The 24,479-nt window shown below is 40.7% G+C and overlaps 1 protein-coding gene across 2 annotated transcripts in view; it reads left to right on the top strand.

Moving 5' to 3' along the window:
* The window catches only part of DROSHA (drosha, ribonuclease type III), a 168,350-nt gene that overhangs the window by 121,058 nt on the left and 22,813 nt on the right, over window positions 1-24,479 (top strand). For both annotated transcript variants that reach the window (XM_006873500.1, XM_006873499.1), the window contains 5 exons: window positions 2,880-2,982; window positions 5,821-5,891; window positions 15,080-15,124; window positions 17,690-17,847; window positions 18,841-18,946. In XM_006873500.1, the coding sequence (XP_006873562.1) occupies window positions 2,880-2,982; window positions 5,821-5,891; window positions 15,080-15,124; window positions 17,690-17,847; window positions 18,841-18,946 (483 nt within the window). The remainder of the gene's footprint in view (window positions 1-2,879; window positions 2,983-5,820; window positions 5,892-15,079; window positions 15,125-17,689; window positions 17,848-18,840; window positions 18,947-24,479) is intronic.

Below are 24,479 nucleotides of genomic sequence, written 5' to 3'. Positions count from 1 at the left end.
GTCAGAGAAAAAGAGGAAGACCTCCAACGAGATGGATCGGCCAGGTGGCATCATTGATGGACTCGGGGGTGGCAGCGGTGGTGAGGTTGGCCCAGGATTGAGCATTGTTTCGTTCTGCTGTGCATGGGGTCGCTATGAGTCGGTTCCGACTCGATGGCACCTGACAACAACAACAACAACAACCACTGTTGTCATTGGCCACTGTTACATCGGGTTTACTCAATTGTGAGGGAAACTGATGCTACACTCCCCCAAAAATGAGGAAGAGTCACTGGCAGTGGGCTGGTGAGGTTTCCTAGACTTTTGCCCTAAGTGACTTTTTTCCCCCTTCATTTAGTTATAAAAGTTGGAATTTGACAGAAAAACAACAACAGAAATCCCATCTCAGTTTTATAATCGACTCTTTACTTGACCTTGCTAAGACATTCACTATATTCAGAATGTGGATAATTTTAGTCTGTGGTTTTTGTGTTAGAAAAAAATGCATTGTTCTATTTTTTGTAATGTTATCATCATAGTTCCAGTGGTAGACTTTGAACCAGTCTTCGACATTTGAGACTATAAATACCGATGCCTTCTTGAAGACTTCTAGGCAACAGGTATGCTAACTTGGCTTTAACTACCTCACAAAGAATGAGGTAATTCTATAGAAAACGCTCTGTTAATTAGTGTAGTGTTTAGTTGATTTAATGGTTAAAATACCTCCTAGTGTATTTATTGGAAAGCATATGTTATTCCTCCCCTTCCCCCTTTGTTTCCTCCTTATTTTAGGATATAATGGAATTGCATACTTTTCAGCTAACTGCCAAGATAATATGCATGAAGTGTGGGTCACTGTACCTACATTAAAACAGAAGTCGTATCATGGCACTTGGGGAGGTATATGGAGCTCTGAGGATTGCCAGTGGTGTCCAATTTGTATATTCTGGGATTTCTTTGTGATCTTTTGCCCCACACCCAAGCCTCGCCATTCCTGGGTCACGCACCTCCCACCTGCTCCAGCAGAAGGCTGTGACGGTGCCGCCTTTCTTCTGTGTAGAATAGCGGCTCTTCACCATTTGCGGGTGGAAGAGATAGATGAGAGTTGCTGACCCCTTTGAGAATGTAATGAAAGCTTGTCATCGGTTCTACTAGTCCCAGGAGAGACTAAGGATCTGAGGAATTCATGACACTTTAGAATATGGCCTGCCATCCACTCTCAATCCTGGTTCCAGAGAGAGTAAACAATTGGATTTCCCCTGTGAAAGTTTGAAACCGGTGAAATTTGTATATTGTAGTATAAATTCTTAAGACTTTCGGATCAATTTTTGAAAAGAGGTGTTGTCTGCTTTTGTGTTTGTAGTAGTCTAAACTTCTATGTAAGTGTTCTTATTCATGAATTCCTAGTACTACAAAATACAGATTGCATATATGTCTTGTTTTTCTTGTTTGTGGGTTTTCTCACTATAAATGGATACAGGCATTTAACATAACACACTGAGACACACAAAATCTAAATATCTTTTATCTAAGGGCTGATGAGACTCATATTGTCCTAAATTTGTTCACTGGCTTGTGACTTGTTGGATATTTCATGGCATGCTATTACTTGGTAAGTATTTATTGAATTGAATTGCATGGTAAAGAAAACAATTTAAGCATGTGAAAACCTAGAGTTGCAATGGTTGTGTCTTTTGCCTTTTATGGAAAGAAGTCTTTATCATTTTTGTAGTCTCAGGCATATTGTAAACCTGCACAGTGCCTGTTGTTGTTGTTAAGTGCCATTGAGTCTGTGCTGACTCATAGCGACCCTGTGTAGGGCTTCCAAGGAGTGGCTGGTGAGCTTGAACCACCGACCTTGCGGTTCAAACTGGCCTTGAGGTTGAGTGCTTATCCTACAGCACCACACAAGGACTCCATATGGTGACTGACTATAAAAGAATTTGAGTTGATTTGCATATTATCATACAGTAGGATGTTTAGCTATGTCAGAAATAAAAAGAGCACTGAATGGAGCCAGAGGTAAAGTCAACACACACAGGTGTATTCATAAATCCTACATGATTTCTAGAAGTGGACCAAAAATTTGGCTATATGTTTGAGGCCAGAGCTAAAAAGGAGACACAATTCATTACGAACTATATTCCCAGAGTCCTTAAAATTAGCCCACTATTGCTCAGAAAGTCTCACCCAAATAAATGTGTTGCTATTGCTGCAGTATGCTAGTCAAGTCAGTTCCAACTCATAGCAACCCAGTATAGGCTTTTCAAGGCTGTCAATCTTGTGGGAGCAGAAAGCCTTATCTTTTTCCCATGGAGCTCCTACTGGATTCAGACTGCTCACTTTGCAGTTAGCAGCCCAATGCCTAACCAACCATGTTGTAAAAGGGACTCAAGTACCGAGATGTAGGGGCCCAGACATTCTCACCCAATTTAGATAAAAATGTAGTCGTAGTAGACGTTTTGAAGTCTTCAAAGGATTCCCCCATACCATATTGTCCAAAAATCTCTTTGTGGTACTTATCAGTGCCATAGTACTCTGTAATTCAAGAGAGAAAACAGACATCTAAAACTTTGGATTAGGTTTGCGGTTTCCTAGACTTACTGGATGCGCCCAGGGACTCATGGTTTTGTCGTAGTACCTTACTTCCATCCTGGCTCAGTGCTTGGTCTGAACTTGGAAATGGACAGCTAGCTCAGTTCTAACCAGTTTTGAACTCCCTAGAACTACTAGTGTATGGAAGCCTATTTGGGGAAGAGTCAGGGTTAGTTAGAGCTGAGTGGTAGACAAACTCTCCTAATACAGGAGTGTATTTGTAACACCCTCTCCCACCACGAGATAGTGAATGATTACTTCTAATTTTGTCAGTTTCTTACTTTTTGTCATCTTGGATTTTGTAGAAACTTGAACTGGACCGATTTATGCTTTATGCTCATGGACCTGACCTTTGTAGAGAATCAGATCTGCGACATGCAATGGCTAATTGTTTTGAAGCATTGATAGGTAAGTTCTCTTTTCGTAATCTACTTTCTGATGTCTCTAAGGTGTCAGAGTGGAGATTTGGCACAGATTGACTTGTTCCCAAAGCATGTGAAGTACCCAGTGTAACACCCATCCCATTGTATTGTCTTGGATTTCATTCCTCCAGAGCAGTGGTGGTGCTTGCTAACTACTTTGCATTCTTGGCACCTGAAAAGGTGTCTGAAGTTGTATAGAAGCCTAGTAAGTATTTACTGAACTGAATGGACATCAGTTGATTTGGGGGTTAATTACTTGCCAGATTTGGTTCAGGATTGCATACATCATAAGTGAACAGAAGTTAAAATTCTGGTGAGGTCCACAAACAAACAAACACACAGCACTCTAGGTGATACCGAGGCAGGTGATATTGTATCTCATAGATGTGGAAACTGAGACTCAGAAAGATGTAATAACTTGGCCAAAGACACAGAATTGACAGATGAAGGAACTGGAATCTGAACCATGTCTGCCTGACTCTGCAACCAACCAGAACACTACCTGTCAAAAATACCACGTGTACAGATGTGTAAATCCCAGAACTTGAGTCTATGTAACTACAGTTTGTTTACTTGAAGCAAGACTCCTGTAGTCACTTTACTTCCTTGGTTTCTTCTTTACTGTCACCAGAATTCAGTTAGCTGTTAGCACAGGAAAGTTGTTGTTGTTAGGTACCATTGAGTTGGAGTTAATTAGCTGGTGATTGCCAAGATGTTTTACAGCTAAATGTTACTGAGGATTGACAGCTTTTTGATTCTTCTCTTTTTTTTTTTAGCTAAATGATTAAGGACATTTTTATTTTTCAGAGACCTTTGTACTTATCATTGTGTCACTTTCCTTTGAAAATGAAAATAAAGGCTTGCCTTTTTTTTTTTTTTTTTTTGCTAACAGTGGTAACGAGACATTTAATAATTATCCATAGTCTTTACAGTGATGGCTGAAGAGTTGTCACCTGGAATTACTGTGATCTGTACACATGACAGTTTTGACAGGCAGTGTTGTGGTTGGCTCCAGAGCCAGCAGCCATGATTCGATTCCCACAGTCTTCATTTACCAGCTCTGCATCTTTGGCAAATTATTTCATTTCTTTGAGCCCCAATTTCCCCATCTGTGAGAGAGAGATAGTGCCACCTATGTCGCAAGGTGCTGTAAGCATTTTGATATGTAGTTCTGACAGCACTAAATCCACAGCAAAGTTCCATTTTCTTAACTGTCCTCCAAATCACCTAAGACAAAACCAAATCCTTTAGATCTTGTTTAACCCACTTTCACTGCAGGGCTCTAAGAAGAATGAAAATGCTTCGCGTGGACCCTGCAGTCTAACTGGCCCCCAAACCATTCCTCCTAAGCTGTTCTTAAGTGCCATCAAGTTGGTTCCAACTCTTAGCCATCCTTTATTGGGATTCCAGGGCTTTAAATCTTTGTTGGAGCAGAAAGCCTCATCGTTCTCCCATGAAGCTGCTGGTGGGCTCGAACCACTGACCTTGTGTTACTCAATCCCATGTTTATCTTACAGAGCCACTGCACTCTGTTGTTGATGTATTTAAATGCCGTCGAGTTGGTTCTGACTCATAGCAACCTTGTATCTCTAAAGAGTGGCTGGTGGGTTTGAACTGCTGACCTCGTGGTTAGCAGTCCAGTGCTTATCCTACAGCACCATACCAGGACTCTGTACCATGCTCTGTAGTACTACTAAAAGTATTCAATGTATTTAGACATCAAAAGCCTAGGTAACTTAAGTTTCTTGAAGTTTTATGTGGAAAATAGCCCTCTTAAAGACAGGTATAAAATATGATTACAAGAAAATATGACTGCCCCACAGATGGTGCTAGACTGTGTATTTTCATTTGTTCCACACAAGGTCTGCATGAGTCAAAGGCAGTTCAACAGCAACCAACAACATGGCCTCTACAGTTACTTGAGTCTTGGTATGTAGTGCAAAGGTTGCTGTAGTACTGGAGTCCTGGTGTGGCGCTGCAGGATAATGTGCTGGACTGCAAGGTCAGTTTGAGCTGCAAGGTTGGCAGTTCAAACACACCAGCTACTCTTTGAAAACCCTGTACAGGGTCGCCATGGGTCGGAACGGACTCAATGGCACGTAACAACATAGTACTGGTTACTATATTGTTGTTGTTGAAGTACCATCGAGTCGGTTCTGACTCATTTTGATCCTGTATAGGATTTTCGAGGAGCGGCTAGTGGGTTTGAACCGCTGACCTTATGCTTAGCAGTCCAGTGCCCACAGTTGTTGTTAAGTGTCGTCGAGTCGGTTCCAACTCATAGCGACCCTATATAGGGTTCCCAGGGAGCATCTGGTGAATTTGAACAAGCCACCTTGCAGTTGAAACCGACTTTGTGGTCCAGTGCATTATCCCACAGTACTTAAGTCTTGTAAGTTCAAGGTAAAGGCTGCCCTGGCTTGTATTTTCAAGAGCCTCCAATTGAGCTAGACTCAGATATTTGCAGGTGTTTCTCTTTAGATGCCTGTATGTATTTGGTCTAACCCACCAATACAGAAAATAAAACAGTATTTCCCTTAAAACAGAGTTATTCATACAGAGTTCCCTTAACAGCGTTCATGCTTACACACTTTATGGTAGTTCCTATTTGGTGTATGATATTGGGTTTCTGTTTTAGTACAGTGAATTTCTACTACAAAGCAAGCAAAAAGAGGGTTAACCACATTACATTTTGAAACACTTGCCTCTGACCTTGTCCTTTATTTCCTGTGTGTGCATTTTTTCCTTGTCTTTTTGCTGAAATGCATCATTTTCTCTGGATACTAAAGCAGCCTGCCCTTGGGCATCCCTTGTTTTCCTCTAGGAGCTGTGTACTTGGAGGGAAGCCTGGAGGAGGCCAAGCAGTTATTTGGACGCTTACTCTTTAATGACCCGGTATTTATCCTGAATCATTGGATTTTTCTCAGATAGATATCACTACAGAATTTCTTAGTTAATCTACTCAATACATATATTAGAGTATTAGAGGTCTTTCCCTCATTTTGAAGAATCTTGAAGGTAATTGTGATTTGTTTTTTATGATCTTGGGGCGCCTACCCTGTCCAGACTCAGTTGAAGCCCTTTTCTTCTTATGATTTGTTTTAATTTTGTTTGTTATCAGTGATGTAGACTCAATAAATATGTATTTACTTAGAAAGCCAAGTCATAGGGAGTGTCTGATAGGGCTGTGACTAGTGTGTAAGTATTTTAATTTTTTTTTTTTTTAAGCAAATTATACTTTCTGCTAAAGAAAAAAATGATAGCATCTGTAATAGTCCATTGTTAATGAAAATGGTGTATTCAACTATTAATATTGCTAGAGATACCTTTTTAATCCTACATGTAATAGAGCCTACTTGATGTTTTTTGTACCCAAACAAGCCAATTTAACATTTAAAGGGAGAGGCAACTGTGTATTCCAAATTGAAATGTCATTATAATTGAATGAAATAGCCCTCATGGAGCAATAAAGCACCGAGGAAGCCTGTGTTTTAAGCCTTTGTGGAACCTCTGGCTTAAGCGGCTGTCAGGTGTTATTACTGTGTTACTTAGGATAGTGAGAAATAAAGGAATCGATAGGTTTGAAAAATGTCACATGTTCATACCTGAGGATTTGGCCTTTTTGCTTGTTTTTATGGAGATTTGTGATGATTTTGGTGTGTATGAATTTCCTACTGATGGGGAAACTGTCTGCAGACATGCCCAGCTTGTCCTCCACTTAAAAACAAGTGTGCATCTTGATTTATTTCTGTAGCAGATGGCATGTATTTTAAGACTTTTTTTCAAGTCTTAAAATAATCTGTTTTGGCCTTTATCTTTTGTTGGCAGTTTTGGAAACTTCGTTACCGAACTTTCTTTCTCTAATCTTGCATCTAAGCCCTCATCCTCAACCCAGACTCCATTCCCCGGGCTCCCATCTATCCCTTCCCCTTCTCCTGCTGTCTTATCCACTCTGTGTTTGTTTTCCTGAAATACTTGCGGTTTTACACCTTGTATTCTTAATTGCATCCAAGTTTTTATTTAGATTCCTTTCGATCTTTAAAGTGCTTCTTTCCCACTTGTGTACTTAGCAAGCTTATGGTACATTTCCAGTACCTAGAGCAGGGCTGACATATGCAGTATTTAATAAATATTTGTTAAAAGAAGAGCATGTGTCAAGGACCAAATGAAACAGCAGAATCTGAACATTATCTTACAAGTGAGATGATGGAGATTCAGAACTCAATTTAGCGTGTCTTTTATGAATACAACGGTGCTCAGTGATATATATATATATGTGTATATATATATATACTCTTTCCACATCAGCATTTTCAAGCCTACTTGGACTTTCTGACTCATTTGATATCTCCATATTGGCTTACATCTCAGCTGTAGTGTGTGAGAAACGATGTCAAACTATTAGTACTTTCTTGTGTGATAGGGCTGTGAAGCCCAGTCAGTCTAAGCCAGACAGACAAGGTCGACCAAGTCAGAATCACTGTGAGGATGCAGTGAGGGAAGAAGGCGCCTTCCTCAAGAAGGAAGGATTCTGAGGAGGTTGAGGAAGCAGGCATCACTTCTTGGTTGGTTGAGCCCAGATGAGGAGAAGCAGGAAATTCATCTGGGATCGAGTACTGTCCTGAGACGAGTGCTGTTCAGCAATCAAATATCTGCAGTAATTTTTATTCACGAGGTGAGAAACAGCAAAGCAGGTCATGGGCAATGCTGCCTGAGAGACAGTAGTCACTCAGAGGCTCGCTGAGGCATTTTAGTGCTTGAGGCACACATTGTTTCCTGTCCACACCGCTGCTGCCCCTGTCTCTGTCTGTACCTCCCACCTCGTGAACTGCAGGGCTGTTTTCACTTGTGCAACCTGAACTGATTTTTACTTCTTATTCTTTCAGTATTTTAATCTTTCGACATTCTAGACCATTATCCACCTTGGTTTACGCAGCGCATTTTCTGTTGTTTCATTTTGATCACCTCAGTGATCCTCTGAAGATAGACAGTTTGCTGTTGAATCGACCTGCCCTGTGAGGAGCCTATGTCTCAGAGCAGAACTGAGCTCCACAGAGTTTTCTTTTCTTTTTTTGAATCTATTCTCTATGTATATGGATGGTGTTGATTAGTTGAGTGGTAAGGATTTTTGTTTTCATTACCAAAGGCTGTGGTCTTTGATCTTCATTGGTAAGTATTTTCAGTCCTCTTCACTTTCAGCAAGCAAGCTTGTATCATCTGCATATCACAGGTTATTAATGAGTCTTCCTTCAGTCCTGATGCCACGTTTTTCTTCATATAGTCTTAGTTTCTCAGGTTATTTGCTCAGCATACAAACTGAATTAAGTATGGTGTAAGAATACAACCCTGATGAACACCTTTCCTAATTTCAAACCATTCAGTGGTCCCTAGTTCTGTTCAAATAACTGCCTCTTGGTCTGTGTACAGGTTCCACATGAGCACATTAATGTTTCAGAATACTCATTCTCCACAATGTTGTCTATAGCCTGTCATGATCCACACAATCAAAAGTCTTGGTATAGTCAATAAAGTATAGGTTGTTGTTGTTATGTGCTATGGAGTTGGTTCCAACTCATAGCAACCCTACACAGGGTTTCCGAGGCTGTAAATCTTTATGGGAGCAGAAAGCCTCATCTTTCTCCCACAGAACAGCTGGTAGTTTCGAACTGCTGACCCTGATGTTAGCAGCCTGATTCGTAACCACTACGCTATCAGAGAAACATGTTGTAGTCTACTTTCAGCCAAGATCCATCTGACATCAACAGTGATATCCCTTTTTCCACATTCTTACCTGAATCTAGCTTGACCCTTCGGAAGTTCTCTGTCATTGTACGGTTGCTGATGTTTTTGTATTATCTTTTGTAAAACTTGATTCCCATAGATTCACAGCATTTTCAATGGCTTTACGTCTCAGAAGTAGATTTACCAGGTCTTTCTTCCAAGGCACTTCTGAGTGGACTTGAATCGTCGGCCAGTTGATTAGCAGTCAAGCATGTTTGCTGTTTGTACCTTCCAGAGACTCCCTTAGAAAGGAGTGTGCCATTGAGTTCGTTCTGACTCAGTGAACTCATAGGAGTCAGATTATACAAATGATTACGTGCTCTGGTGTGCAGTCTAGATTTGGGTAGATGATAAATAGATCAAAGAAAGATTTTAAAGCAACAAAGGCCATAATCAAATTGGTTCATGAAAAAGACCACACTGAGTATGGCATGAGTGATGGGCTGCAGGGCTGACAACCAGCTGAGGAGTTGAAGCGAGTGATGGTGCTGGTGGTGGTGTGCCACCAAGTCGGTTCCGACTCATACACACCCTGTGCAGGGTTTCTGAGGCTGTGAATCTTTTATGGAAGCAGAAAGCCTCATCATTCTTTTGCTGAGTAGCTGGTAGATTCAAACTGCTAAACTGGAAGTTATAGTCCAGTGTGTAACCTGCTACAATACCAGGGCTCCTTCTTGTTGTGAAGTGCTGTCGAGTTGGTTCCGACCCATAGCGACCCTGTATAGGATTTCTGAGGAGCAGCTGGTGAGCTTGAACTGCCGACCTTGCAGTTCAGACGACTTTGCAGTCTGGCGCATTAACCCACAGCGCCACACTCGGACTCCAGGGCTCCTTTGTTGTTAAGTGCCTTCAAGTCGGTCCCGACCCATAACGACCCTGTACATGGTTTCTGAGGTGTAAATCTTTATGGGAGCAGAAAGTCTCATATTTCTCCCACGGAGCAGCTGGTAGTTTCGAACTGCTGATGTTACAGTTCACAACCTGATTTATAACCACTACGCTACCAGCGCTCTTTAGGGAGGTAATATTATGTGAACTTTCTGTATCCCTACTGTGTGATCATACTCCCGGTATTTCTAACCCAGACATTTCTCGGGTGTTCCTCAGCTGCCTTTTTTTCCAGGTGCTTCTGGGCAGCTTCACATGGGTGTTCCAGATACCTCCTGTTCAGCCTAGCCAGTATTTCAGTCCACACACATGGGTCTCCTTTATTTTCTATCTTCTAACCCAGAAACCTTGGAATCCTTTTTTTGTCCCCAAGCTCCCTTCTCCCCATCACATTCATTTGCAGAATCCTATCGGTCCTGTCCCTGATAGCTCTTGAACTGGTCATCTGACTGTTCTCCTCATCTCTCATCTAAGGAACCTTGGTAGCATAGTGGAATATTAGCTGGGCAGCTAACTGCAAGGTCAGCAGTTCGAATCTACCAGCCTCTTCATGAAAGAAAGATGAGGCTTTCTGCTGACATAAAGATTCACAGCCTCGGAAACCCTGTACAGGGTGTCCATGAGTCGGAACTGACTTGGTGGCTCACAATCACCAGCACCATCACTTGCTTCAACTCCTCAGCTGGTTGTCAGCCCTGCAGCCCATCACTCATACCATGCTCAGTGTGGTCTTATTGATACACCAGTTTGATTATGAACTTTCTTGCTTAAAAATCTTTCCTTGGTCTATTTATCTCTACCCAAATCTAGACTGCACACCACAGCACATAATCGTTTGTATAATCTGACTCCTGCTTATGTTTCCAATCTGCTTTCCTCAGCTCCCTGTGTGCTGACCTTTAGGAATTACTATTTTCTGGTACTTCTGTACTCTAAGACATATTGTTTGTGCATTTCTTTATGCCTGCCTTTTTTGTTTTTTAAGTTGTGAAAATATATGCCACAAAATACATACCAACCAATTCAACAATTTCTACATGAATAATTCAGTGACACTGATTGCGTTCTGTAAGTTGTCTGGCCATTCTCACTGTTTTCCCCTGCTTTTGGTTCTCATCCTTGCTTATTTGCAAATTTCTTTTTATTTGTCAGGGGATATCTGAAGAGTCACCTCCTTTCTCAAGCTTTATCTGGGTGCCCAAGCAGAAGTTTCCTTGTATTTAGTTTATATCAATGTTCTGGAATGTATATCGAGTTTATATCAGTGTTCTAGAACATATATCGGAGTTTATATTGATGTTATAGAACATATATCCGAGCTTATATCTATATTCTAGAACGTATATCAGTTTATATCAATGTTCTAGAACGCACATCAGAGTTTATATTGATGTTCTAGAACGTGTATCAGAGTTTATGCTGATGTTCTAGAACATATATCAGAGTGTCTTAAATTCCATTTAGTTTATGCCGATGTTCTAGAATGTCTATCAGAGTTTCTGAAATTCCATTTTGTTTATACTGATGTTCTAGAACATATATCAGAGTTTATATCTATATTCTAGAACATATATCAGAGTTTATATCTATGTTCTAGAACATATATCAGAGTTTATACCTATGTCCTAGAACATATATCAGAGTTTATGTCAATGTTATAGAATGTACATCAGAGTTTATTATGATGTTCTAGAGCATGTATCAGTTTATATCAATGTTCTAGAACGTATATCAGAGTTTATATCAATGTTCCAGAATGTCTATCAGAGTTAATGCTGATGTTCTATCAGAGTTTATACTGAAGTTCTATAATGTCTATCAGTTTCTTAAATTCCATTTCGTTTATACCAATGTTCTAGAATGTTTATCAAAGTTTCTACCAATGTTATAGAACATATATCAGAGTTTATATCAATGTTCTAGAACGTATATAACGTATATCAGAATTTATATGGATGTTCTAGAACATATATCAGTTTATACCAATGTTCTAGAACATACGTCAGAGTTTATACCAATGTTCTAGAATGTATATCAGAGTTTCTTAAATTCCATTTTAGTAGACTCAATACTTACGTTGTTAAGTGCTATTGACTCGGTTCTGACTCATAGCCACTCTGAATAGGGTTTCCAAGGATCAGCTGGTGAGTTTGAACCACTGGCCTTGTGGTTCAAACCAACTTTGCAGTCCAGTGTCTATCCTACCGCGCCAGACTAGGACTCCAAAAGGTACTAAATAAGAATATGTTGTATGAATGTATGAGCAATCAGTCAGTGAACATACTTCAGAACAGCAAAATGAAGGCTTTCCCAAAGCTCTTTAAATAGTGAAATAGTAGAATTAGGATTCCAATCTATTTTTGTTTAATGAAGGTTTCTGTGATTCAGTTGCAATACTTTTTGACTTACTTGTATTTTCTCTGACACCAAAGTGCAGAAAAACGTTAATCAGGTTGGGCAGGGTGGTGGTGGTGTGCTGTGGAGTTGGTTCCAACTCATAGCGACCCTGTACAGGGTTTTAGAGGCTATAAATCTTTAAGGGAGCTGAAAGCCTCATCTTTCTCCTGCGGAATAGCTGGTAGTTTTGAACCATTGACCTTAAGGTTAGCAAACTGATTCGTAATCACTACAGTATGGAAGCAGTCAAATGGTCTAGTTTTGAGGCATTATACTGTTAGACTAAGTGTGGCGGCGGCAGCATACAGCACAGAGAAGTCAGGATATTTTGAGTGTGAAGCATGAGGAGAAAGGGGAACCCTGCTGCCCCTGAACTGTGGATGATGGTTTTGGTGAAGCTGTTCATCATTGTTACTGATTCTCCTCATCAGTTGCAGCATTTCTTGTGCCAGAACTTTGAATGTGGTATCAGAGAATACTTCGAATAGGGGGTTTCACTTTATGGAGAAATCCCATATATTTTTCCACAGACTTTTTGAAGCCTCCTCGTACTTTATTGTGGTTATCTTTGCTTTATGCTTGAGGTAACAGAGACTGTGACAGGTTGAGTAATTTGCCAGCTCTGGTGAGTGGTGAAAGTTATTTGGTCATGTTCGGTGTGAGACATAGGGCGCTCATTATCGTGGACCTGCAGCTTTGGTGAGAGATCAAAACCGCAGCAAAACTGAGTGAATATTCCAAATTGAGGGAATTTGGTTAAAGCAGTTTGAATGGTGGACTTCTCCAGAGAACAGGAGAGTGGATAGATCAGGCACAGGGCAGAAGTTCCAGTCAGGGTGTATGACAGGAAACATTGAGAGAACATAGAAAAGGAAGTACTTCATGTCACAAAGATTTCAAGAGAAAGATATTGAACTGGTCCTTGACATTTAAAATGCCTTAAAAGCAGTGTCAGATTACCCAACAAGGTAAGCATGGGCTTCTGTGTGCTTCCTTACTAATCTGTAGTGAACAGATTCACATGTTTCCACCTCATCAAAGGTTTTGCTTCTCCATATGGCTGGCATCTGTCTTTCTTCCAACCCCATATCACCTTCCTATAGAATCAAAGCCTCTTTTCAAATATTCCCTGACAGGGACAGAGTACCTAGCAAGCAAGGGTAAGCACAGGCTTACTTGTGCTTACTTACTCATTTGTAGTGACATTAACAGCTATATCCCTCATTCCACATCCTTGTCTGATTCTGGCATAAACCTCTGGCAGTTCCCTATCTATGAACTGTTAGCAATAATTTTTGGATTATCTTTAGCAAAATTTTACTTGCTTGCAATATTAAAGATATTGTCTGATGATTCTGCATTCTGTTGGGTCACCTCTTTGGAATGGGTACAAATATGAATCTCTTCCAATCAGTTGGCCAGGTAGCTGTCTTTCAGATTTCTTGGCATAGATGAGTGAGTGCCTCCAATGCCACATCAATTTGTTGAAAGATTTCAGTTTGTATTCCATCAATTTCCGGTGCCTTGCTCTTTGCCAATGCCTTCAGTGTACCTTGGATTTCTTTCTTAATTACCATCGGTTCTTGATCATATTGCTAATTGTTGAAATGGTTGAACATGGACAGTTTCTTTTTGGTACAGTGACTGTGTATTCCTCCCATTTTTTTTTTGGTGCTTTCTGCATTCTTCATTATTTTGCCCATGTTGTTAAGTGCTGTCAAGTCGGTTCTGGCTCATGGTGACCCTACATGGGGTTTCCGAGGCTGTAAGTGTTTATGGGAGCAGAAAGCCTCATCTTTCTCCTGCAGAACAGCTGGTAGTTTCAAACTGCTGACCTTAAGGTTTGCAGCCCGATTTGTAACCACTACGCTGCCAGAGCTCCTTATTTTACCTATTGTTGTTGTTGTTGATAAGTGCTGTTGAGTCGATTCCGACCCATAGTGACCCTGTATAGGGTTTCTGAGGAGCAGCTGGTGAGCTTGAACCACCAACCTTACAGTTCAAACAGCTTTGCAGTCTGGTGCATTAACCCACAGCACCACACCAGGACTCCATTATAGTGCCCTTCAATAGTATAAGTCGAAGCTTGAATTTTGTCTTCAGTTCCCTCAGCTTGAGAAATGCTGAGTATGTTCTTCCCTTTTGGTTTTCTAACTCCAGATCTTTGCACCTTTCAATATATTTGACTTTGTCTTCTCAAGCTGCTCTTTGAAATTTTGTATTCAGCTCCAATCAGTCTATAAAGTAAAGGAAAAGAAAAACCATTATCCTAAAGTTGTAATTATAACTACTGCTAAATTGAAATCAGTGGGTAAAGTAATATACTGGGGTTTTTCCATAAAGTTCTTTAATTTTCATATTTAAAGCAAATATTTGTAATGACCCACAAATAAAATGTGGTCTTACAAAAGTAAGAGCATAATATGAACGAGATTGCGTTTCCCCCTTCTAGCTTAAAACGGGCTCAGATGATGATGAATTAATGCCTAAGGCAGTTAAGATGTAGTTTCATTGTGAAAAGCACAGATAATGCTTTTTTCCTGGGTAATGTTGTTGTTTAGTGCCTTTCAGTGGGTTCCAACTCATAGCAACCCTGGTTAGGGTTTCTAAGGAGCTGCTGGTAGATTTGAACTGCTGACCTTGCAGTTAAAACCTCCCTTGAGACCCAGTGCTTATCCACACCAGGACTTCTGGGTAATAAGGAGCTAAAAAATAATGGTTAAAACAGCAGCTCAATCCAGTGTATTAGATTACCAGAGTGTAATCTGTACCTTTCCGTTTTAAAAGGTGTCTTTGACTTTGGGGGAGGAGGGGCAGAATGGCTAATTAGAATCACTATAGACAGTTTGAGTGGTGAATACACTTTAAAAAATTCATTTGCTAGCACTATTGAATTTGCAATAAGTGGAGTCAGCAACCGAAAGAGTCCAGTATTTCAAATAATGACAGTTTATTTAGTACTCCAGAGTGTGTTCGATGGTCCCCTCAGGCATTAAAGACAGCACTTTGTTTTCCAGGACCTTCGCGAAGTCTGGCTCAACTATCCTCTCCACCCACTCCAAGTAAGTAAGTCCTTCCTGTCTGCAGCCAGCCCTATAGCACCTGCTGTTTGTTTTCCTTTCAGTTGCCTTTTCTGTCTTCCCCTCGCCGCTTTTATCCTTTGATTCCCTTCAGTGGCATCATGACATTCAGCTGTGGTGTCAGAACTAGAAAACTTTGTGAAACAAGCAGTCACCTGAACCTGTATATTATGTTGCTGTGCCTGGGCTGAGGCAAGGCCACAGGGAGTCCCTTCCCTCACCAAGATGGAAGAGTTGCTTGCCTAGTTGCTGTTTTGCCAAAGAAAACCAAGTGATATTTCAAGCATAATATTTTCACTCTTGTTTATCTACATGTCTGTTATTATAGAGAAAATAATATGGAAGCAAGTCTGGGCTTGCTGAAAAAGTAGAATACTAAAATACATTTCTACATTGTAACCTGATTTGGATCTTAGACACGGCAAGCTTTGACAGATTGCGTGAAACATACATATTGTGAATTAAAGATTCCTTACAATGCAGTAACTTTCCCTCGTGATTCCAAAATTTATGCATGGCAACACCCTTATCCCCAATTAGTTGGAAAATTGTTACTAGCCTTTGCTTTTATTTTTCTTTTACTTAAGAGATATGTATGTATGTGTATGTGTGGGCTTCAAAATATTTGTGGAAAGTGAAAATAAGGTAATGGAAGTTTCCCACAAACTTTTTGAAGCCCCCTCGTATTGTATTCTTAAAAAAAACAAAAACCCAACCCAACCAATTGCTAGCTATTTAATTTTGACTCATAACAACCCTAAATAGGGTTTCCAAGGCTGTAAATCTTCGTAGGATCAGAAAGCCTCATCTTTCTCCAGTGTGGCGACTGGTAGGTCTAAACTACCAACCTTTTTAGAAGTCCAGCGTTTATCCTACAGCAGTACCCAAAACCACTGCCATCGAGTCGACTCGGACACACAGCAACCCTGTAGGACAAAGGAGCCCCAGAAGGTTTCCGATACTGTAAATCTTTACTAGAACAAAGAGCCTCGTCTTTCTACACAGAGCATCTGGTGGGTTTGAACAAGTGACCATGTGGTTCGTAGTCGAGAGTTTAGCTCACTGTGCCACCAGGCCTCCTCTATGTGTTTGTATACATTTGCATATTCATGTTTGTGTATATAAAATTGTTGTTGTCATTGTTATTGCCAGGGAGTCGGTTCCGACTCATAGCGACCCTGTATAGGGTTTCCGAGGCTGTAAATCTTTACGGGAGCAGAAAGCCTCATCTTTCTCCCATGGAACAGCTGGTAGTTTCGAACTGCTGACCCTGAGGTTCGCAGTCCGATTCGTACCACTAGGCTACCAGAGCTCCTTGATACTCATAAAATACACATGATGAGAATGATCACTAGTGAGTATAATCTCATAGAGACTTTATAATAATAAAAGTCATCAATTCAGAGACCTTTAAAAAGATTTCATTAATAGAAATGAATCATTCAAACTTGCCTAAAGTTGTTCATTTGTTCTCGGATGCACCTACTTGGAGAATAATCTCCAGTGTGAGCTGAATCCAGTTTCATGATATCCATATGCCAAAATACATTAGTGCCTAGAGGACATAACAGTGGTCAAGTTGCTATAACTTAGTGGTTCCCAAAGGATGATTCCCAGACCAGTAGCTCTAGGATTAGCTGAGAATGAGTCAGAAAGGCAGGTTCTCAGGCTCCACTTTAGGCCTTGGTAGTTCCGACTCATAGCCACACTTTGCACAACAAAATGGAACACTCTTCGGTCCTGCACCAACCTCAGAATCTTTGTTGCGGTTGTGCCAGTCCATCTTGTTGGGGGTCTTCCTCTTTTTCGGTGATCCTCCACTTTAACAAACATAATGTCCTTCTCCAGAGACTGGTCTCTCCTGATAATATGTCCAAAGTATGAGAGATGAACTTGGGCCATCTTGACTTCCAAAGGGCATTCTGGGTGGACTTCTTCCAACACAGATTGGTTTGTTTTCCTGGCAGTCCATGATACTTTCAATATTCTTCTCCATCACTGTAACTCAAATGCATCAGTTCTTCTATCATCTTCCTTATTCATTGTCCAACTTTCACGTGCATATGAGGCTATTGAAAATACCATGACTTGAATCAGACACACCTTAGTCCTCAAACTGAATCAGAGATGCCAACCACAGGGCCCAGCCATCTGTGTTGGACAAGCCTTGCAAACATTCAGATGAACGCTAAAGTTTGGGAACCACAGCTTTCATAGATATATATATTTCCCACCAGCTATTTTCCAGCTTGTGTCTTCCTTGGAGATTTAGCATAATATTCAGAATTTTTGAACTATCTGTGTACAGTACTTGGCCTTGAAATTTGAAAGAAGATTGAAAAATGTTATTTGAGCCTTCTTTAAATATTAGGTTTGTTTGCCATTGAAAGAGATGAGAAAGACGCCTGTGTGTTTTGTTGGCATTTCAGAAATCCTTCCCACGGGAAAACAATTTTTTTACAAAACACTTTCTATCCTAAAATTGATCATTTATAATGTGACTAAAACTGCACCACATAATTTTTATTTATTTCTGTTTTCCTACAGCTACAAGAGCCAAATACTGATCGACAACTTATCGAGACTTCCCCGGTTCTGCAGAAACTTACTGAGTTTGAGGAAGCAATTGGAGTCATTTTCACTCACGTTCGACTTCTGGCTCGGGCATTCACACTGAGAACCGTGGGGTTTAACCATCTGACCCTGTGAGTTACGAGTACTCATGTAGTCCCAACACGACCACTTAGATGAAGCTGTCTCAAACCTTTGCCACATGTAGCCCCTCAAACGAAGTGGAATTCTTTCCCATATTTCCAGGAGATGGCAGAGCAGCCAGACAGGGGTAGAAACCAGGGCTATGCGTCATTCCACTCTTGTAGGTCCAACTGGTAGGCGACTTGTTTGTTAGTGACATACAGAAAAACGTGGAGAAGGAAATGAAATTTTTTTATAAAGGGACAGATACTAAATATTTTAGATTTGTCAGTCATGTGGTCTCTTGCAGCAATTCACCTTTTTTTGGCCAAAGGAACACAGAAGCAGCCATAGATAGAGTGTGAATGAATGTGTTCCAGTAAAACTATTTATAGAAGTTGACACTGGATCGGATTTGGATATGAATGGTTTGAAGTTCAACTAGTGAAATAATTAAGAGAATAACTAAATATTTATTTGTGTATTTTTTGTTGTTGTTGTTGTTCAGTTTTGGGCTCTCCTCCAATCACATATTTACCAACTCTCTGAATTAGAAAAACCAGAGAGCCTGATGATAGAGTTTAAAAGTGTCTTTCAACTGGAGTCCAGGTTTAAGTAATGGAGTATATATTCCAAAAGAGATTTAAGAAAGAAAATAAATTCTTGGGGGCCTGTTTGCTTTGTTTTACTGTAAGATAATTATTCTTGTCTAAGTAGGTACTAATGCCAATCTTTATTTTAGCAATTGCTTAACTATTGAAATAATACTCACTATACTCGTCTCTGAAGCTCACACTTTAGTGGCTCAGATCTCAATTGAGTGACCTTAGAAAATTATATTTATTTTGTGCTTTAAAGCACAATGAAAACTGTAACGTTACATTTTTAGACAATGCCTGTTTGAAGATCCTGGCATTGTGTGTGTGTGGTTATTATTATAATTATTATTTTTTGTACTTCACACATGCTTTTCGGTCTGTTTACATTGATGCTCTTCTTTTCAGAGGCCACAACCAGAGGATGGAATTCCTAGGTGACTCCATCATGCAGCTGGTTGCTACAGAGTACTTGTTCATTCATTTCCCAGACCATCATGAAGGGCACCTCACGGTGAGTGTGTGTTGAGTCTCTCCCTCCAGTATGGCTGCTATGTAATCCAAGGTGGAGAGGAGAGGAGCAAAGTCTGTATTTATGCAATTGTTGACATGGAAACTTTAGCATATCATGTGGCTTTGTTCATTTCAGTTTGCAAATTGTACACAAAGCAATATGCGATACGAATGAATTATTGTATGCTCCTTCATTTGGTCATTTCCTACTCTCTAGACTCCTGGTGTGATACTATGGGATAAGCACTGAATAGTGAACTACAAGATTGGTGGTTCAAACTCACAAGCTGCACCTCAGAAACCCTGTACAGGGTCGCTATGAGTTAGAATGGACTCTACAGCACTTAACAACGACAGCGACACTTTGAGAGACATTGCAGGGAGCAAATATCAGTTGGCACCAAGTTTATCCGTGAAAGTTTAGTGACCCTTTAGAAAGTTTAGAAGAGATTGAACATGTAAATAAATAACTGCAAATAAAAAGGGGCTTCAAAATGTTTGGGGACTCACCCTCGTGGCCCAGTTTTTCAGCCAAGCGGTAAATAGGTAGGTATACAGGGGGACAAGAATGCTAGTAAGGTCTGCTCTGCATGGAGTGGTCAAGCATTCAAGATCAAAAGGGCAATGTGTACCTAAGGACAAAGTTCAGAAGGTGTGGGGAGGATGGGGGAATAGAGATAGGAAGCACAGGGCTGAAGGGGGAGAACTGATTTCGTGGAAGGGATTGCAGTCTTTGAGATGAGACAAATTCTGTTATTTGTTGGCTGCAAAACACAATCTGCTTTGTAAATCTTCAGTCAATTTACTATAGAAAGTTTCAACAAAAAAAAATTTGGAGGAAAAATTCCATTGCTTTTTAATTCCATGTTCTGTATCTTTTTATATATTTGTATACACACATAAGTCCTGGTGTAGGATAAGCAGTGGACTACTAACCACAAGGTTGGTGGTTCAAACCCACCAACCTCTTCACAGAAATCCTATACAGGGTTGCTATGAGTTGGAGCCAACTCGATAGCACTTAACAACAACACATACACACATACACATAAATATGTATTAAGGGTAGAGAGTAAGCATAAAACTATTAATATAAGATGGAGCATGTTAAATATTATGAGGAGACTTGGGTAAATTTCTGCACTTTCGCTAGCTAGGAAAGGGACGATTTCTTCCTGCTGAGGAGTTTAAAAATTCATGGATATGTTGATATTTGAGCTGGACCTCTAAATATGGGTAAGATTTAAGCATTTGAAGTTGATTCATGAGAGGAAACTTCAGTGTTAGGGCTTTTCACACACTGGAACTGCAGAGTCAAGGAGGGTACAGTGTGGGAAGTTAGAAGGGAGAGACCTAGGTTGGCGAGAACATGGTGGAGTGAAAGACATTTTAAGATACAGTTTGATTTGTGGACAAAGTGAAATGGTCTCCTTCCCTCCCAGTTTTATTTCACTTTACAAAACTTTATTGTACTTTCTTATTTGTGGTTTGCTGTTTTGACTCTGTGGAATCAATCAATAATATAACTGGAATGAAGAACAAAACATACCTGGAAGCCAGTTATGATTATCTCTCAAGGCATAAGGAATAACCTTTGAGGAGTCCCTCTAGAATCGGGCATTGAAACAGCAAATGCTTTACTGGGCAAAGAAAAATAGTAGTACACTGTAAGATATTTTGTCAGTAAAGACTTTCTTTTTTATTATGCTTAAAGCAAATAATAGAAGTCTGTCATACTTTGCATCTCTATAATTTTTATGCGTAGTTGCTTTGAATGCAATTGGATCTTATCTCTGCAGCTGTGAACATTAGAAATAGTTTCTTTGAACAATATCCTCTTGTGAGCCATAGGTTTTCACTGGATTATTTTTGGGTATAGAACACCTAGTCTGTAGTAGTTTGGAAATTCTGATAAAACCTGTCCATCATGGGTGGTGCTACCAGTATTTGTGAAATACTGGTGACATCCTTTATGGCAACACCCAAGCCACCACAGTGTGACAAACTGACAGAGGGTTAGTGGCACTCTACTTCAGGGAAACATGAAATGTTCATTCAATGCCCTCTATTAGGAAGTACCGTGATTTGGTCCCGTGTATTTAATCCTTAAAAGAACAGTTTTGCTTTTCAGCACTTTAAAGTGGTCTTTTGCAGCAAATTTACCTACTGCAGTTTGATACAGCTGCTTCTAGGAGCGTTGGCTGTAGATGCAAGTAATAGGAAATCCATGATAACTTCAAGGTTTTCTCCATATTTCATGTTGCTTATTGGTTCAGTTGTAAGGACTTTTGTGTGTTGAAGTGTAATAGTGTAAGTCATACTGAAGGCTGTAGTCTTTGATGTATATCACTACATGCTTCAAATTTTCTTCAATCTCAGCAAGTAAGTTTGTATAACTGCATATCACAGTTTGTTAATGAGCCTTCTTCCAATCCTTATGTCGCATTTTTTTGTGTTGTCCAGCTTTTTGGATTATTTCCTCATCATACATAATGAGTAAGTATGGTGAAAGACTACAGCCCCAATACACACCTTTCCTGATTTTAAACCGTACAGTAGCCATTTATTCTGTTTAAACAAAGTTCTGTGCTACAGGTTCTGCATAAGAATGAGTTGTTGTTGTTAAGTGCCATTGAGTTGCTTTTGTATAGGGCTTCCAAGGAGTAGCTGGTGGGTTTGAACCTCCAGCCATGTGGTTCTCAGTCCAGTGCTTATCCTATAACACCACACCAGGTGTCCCTAAGCATGAATAATGTCCTGGAATTCCCGTTATTAAAATGTTACCCATAATTTGTTATGATTAACCCAGTTGAGCACCTTTGTATAGTCAATAAAACACAAGTAAACATCCTTTTGATAGCCTCTTTTTTTTGCCAAGATGCATCCAACATCAACAATGCTCTCTCACAACCCAAGTCCTCTTTTACATCAGGCGTAAACTTCTGGCGGTTCCTTGTTAATGTATTGCTGCAACTATTTTTGAATTATCTTCAGCAAAATAACACTTTACGTGTGATACTAATGTTATTTTTCATTAATTTCCTCATTCTGTTAATGCCATTTCTTAAGAATCTGGCCTCTTCCAGTTAGGTGGCCACCCAGCTCTCTTTCAAATGTTTTGGCATAGATGAGTGACTGCTCCTATAGATGATGGGTGGGCTACCTGGATCCCCAAAGTGTCCCTTGGATGTATACTACTGTTTGTTAAGATTGCCTTTTCCATTTTTATGGGCATTTTTATACTTTGGTGTGATAGACAGCCTCTCTGGCAGAGATCCTTGAGTAGGCCCAGGCCTCTGTCCTGTTTGAAGTCCTTTTTTTAAAAAAATAAATGTTTTATTGTGAATTGTGTGATAGTCTACATGGGAGAACATCGGTTTTACATTCATTCTGTCATCTATCATTTCATTGGCATATTTACCATCCCATCCATGCATCCTCACCCAACCAGAGGGTGTACCCTGTAAGCCTGCACGCCCCCACCACAGTCCTCAGCCACTCCATCTCTTGACGTCGTCTTTTTTGCCTCCATCTCAGGCCTCACTGCTTCCCTGGGTAGGATCCCACTCTCTGCTTTTCTCCATTTATGGTCCTAGGGTCCTCTGCTCCTAGACTGAAAAGTTAATCACTCCCCCCCTTGCTACAAAATGTCCACCTTTAGATTTCCAACCCTCACAATCAGTTCTGATAACAATTATTCACTATTGCATCACAAGAGACCTGTCTGTATTTCGTTTCATCAGCCCTTCCTGGACAGGCTGGACACTATTCACTGGAGACTCTACCTTCCTCCACACCCTTTGGATCTAGGTTCCCTCTTGAAAGCTTGTAAGCCAGTCACTTCTTACCTTTGTATCCCTTCCCCCATTTTGGGTAGCCAATGTGCAAATTGCCCATCCCTGTCTACCCTTTGTGTGGAGGGGGTGGGAATAGTTCTTGCAGCAGGGACTTGTTTCCTCTTTTGAGCTACTGGGTTTATAGGTGTAGGTCATGTTTATCGAATTGTATCAGATGACACTTTTTTCCCTCTTCTTTCTTCTTCGGGTTGAGCTCTGTTTATCCAGTCATTGAAGCCAGGTCAAGTGGGCATCATCTGCAAGTGTGGGTGTTCTTGCGTCTGTCCGCCCTCTTTTTATCGGCTGTCCCCCCCGCTCTCCATTCTAGTCCTCTGTGGCTGTGTCATTGACTCTGAGCCCATGAGTCCCTAGGTCTTGCCTCGCTGCTGGCTGACCAGGTCTCCACCTGGGTTCACAGTAGTTTGCTGAACGATGTAGGGCTTAGCTTGCCATTGAAGTCCTTTTTGCAGCTAATTAACTCACCTGCCTTTATCAGCTCTGTGTTACCTTTCCCCCATCCAGTCCATTTTATATGCCAGAGGAGGGTTTTAAAAACAAATCTCTTCTGACTGCTCTAGCCATTCATCTTCAGGTTCCTTTGGTTGGTCCTTTCTATTTCCCCAACCTGTTGACATTGGAGTACCCCAGTTCTTCATTGTCAGATCTCTGCTCTTTTGTCTGCTTCCACTTCACACAGGATCTCAGCCTGTCCACATTGTGGCGTTGAACACTGTCTATTCCCTACTTCATTCTAATGTCTTCAACTTGTACCTCTTTCCTAAACTCTAAACTCATTATCTATCTTCCTGCTATCAACAACGACTCATATATCTGTCAGTATAAGAGCCCTGAAGGCAGTCGTGGCTCAGTTGTAGAATTCTTGCCATTCATACAGGAAGCCTGGATTTGATTCCCAGCCTTTGTACTTCACATGAGCCACAAGCCATCATGTGTCAGTGGAAGCTTGTATCCTGCTGAACAGGTTTCAACAGATCTTCCAGATTAAGATGGACTAGGAAGAAAGGCCTAGAGATAGTGTTTCTGAGAATCAGCCATTGAAAGAACCTATGGATCACAATGGTCCATTCCTTTACCAATCACGGGGATGCCTAGGACAAGGTAACGTTTTATTCAATTGTGTTTAGGGTTGCTATGAATTGGGGACCAACTTGAGGGCAATGAACAATGACAATAAACTCAGATCCTTACTTGCGTGTTTAATCAGTATCTCAAACTTGTTGTTGTTGTTAGGTGCCATCGAGTCGGTGCCAACTCATAGCGACTTTATGCACAGCAGAACGAAACACTGCCCGATCCTGGGTCAACCTCACTACTGTTGCCACACTTGAGTCCATCGATGCTGCCACTTGGCCAGTCAATCTCATTGGGCATCTTCCTCTTCCTCTCTGACCCTCCACCTTCCCAAACATGATGTCCTTCTCCAGCGACTGGTCACTCCTGACAATGTGTCCGAAGTATGAGAGACGAAGTTTGGCCATCTTGGCTTCCAAGGAGTACTCTGGCTGCACTTCATCCAAAACGGATCTATTGGTTCTTTTGGCAGTCCAAGGCACTTTCAATATTCTCCTCCAACACCACAACTCAAAAGTATCAATTCTTCTACGGTCTTCCGTATTCACTGTCCAGCTTTTGCATGCATATGAGGTTACTGAAAATACCATAGCTTGCGTCAGGTGC

This window comes from Chrysochloris asiatica, unplaced genomic scaffold, assembly GCF_000296735.1.
Source record: "Chrysochloris asiatica unplaced genomic scaffold, ChrAsi1.0 scaffold00243, whole genome shotgun sequence".
Taxonomy (NCBI): Eukaryota; Metazoa; Chordata; class Mammalia; order Afrosoricida; family Chrysochloridae; genus Chrysochloris; species Chrysochloris asiatica.
Note: the sequence above shows the minus strand (reverse complement) of the source record. Positions and strands in the feature narration are given on the sequence as shown.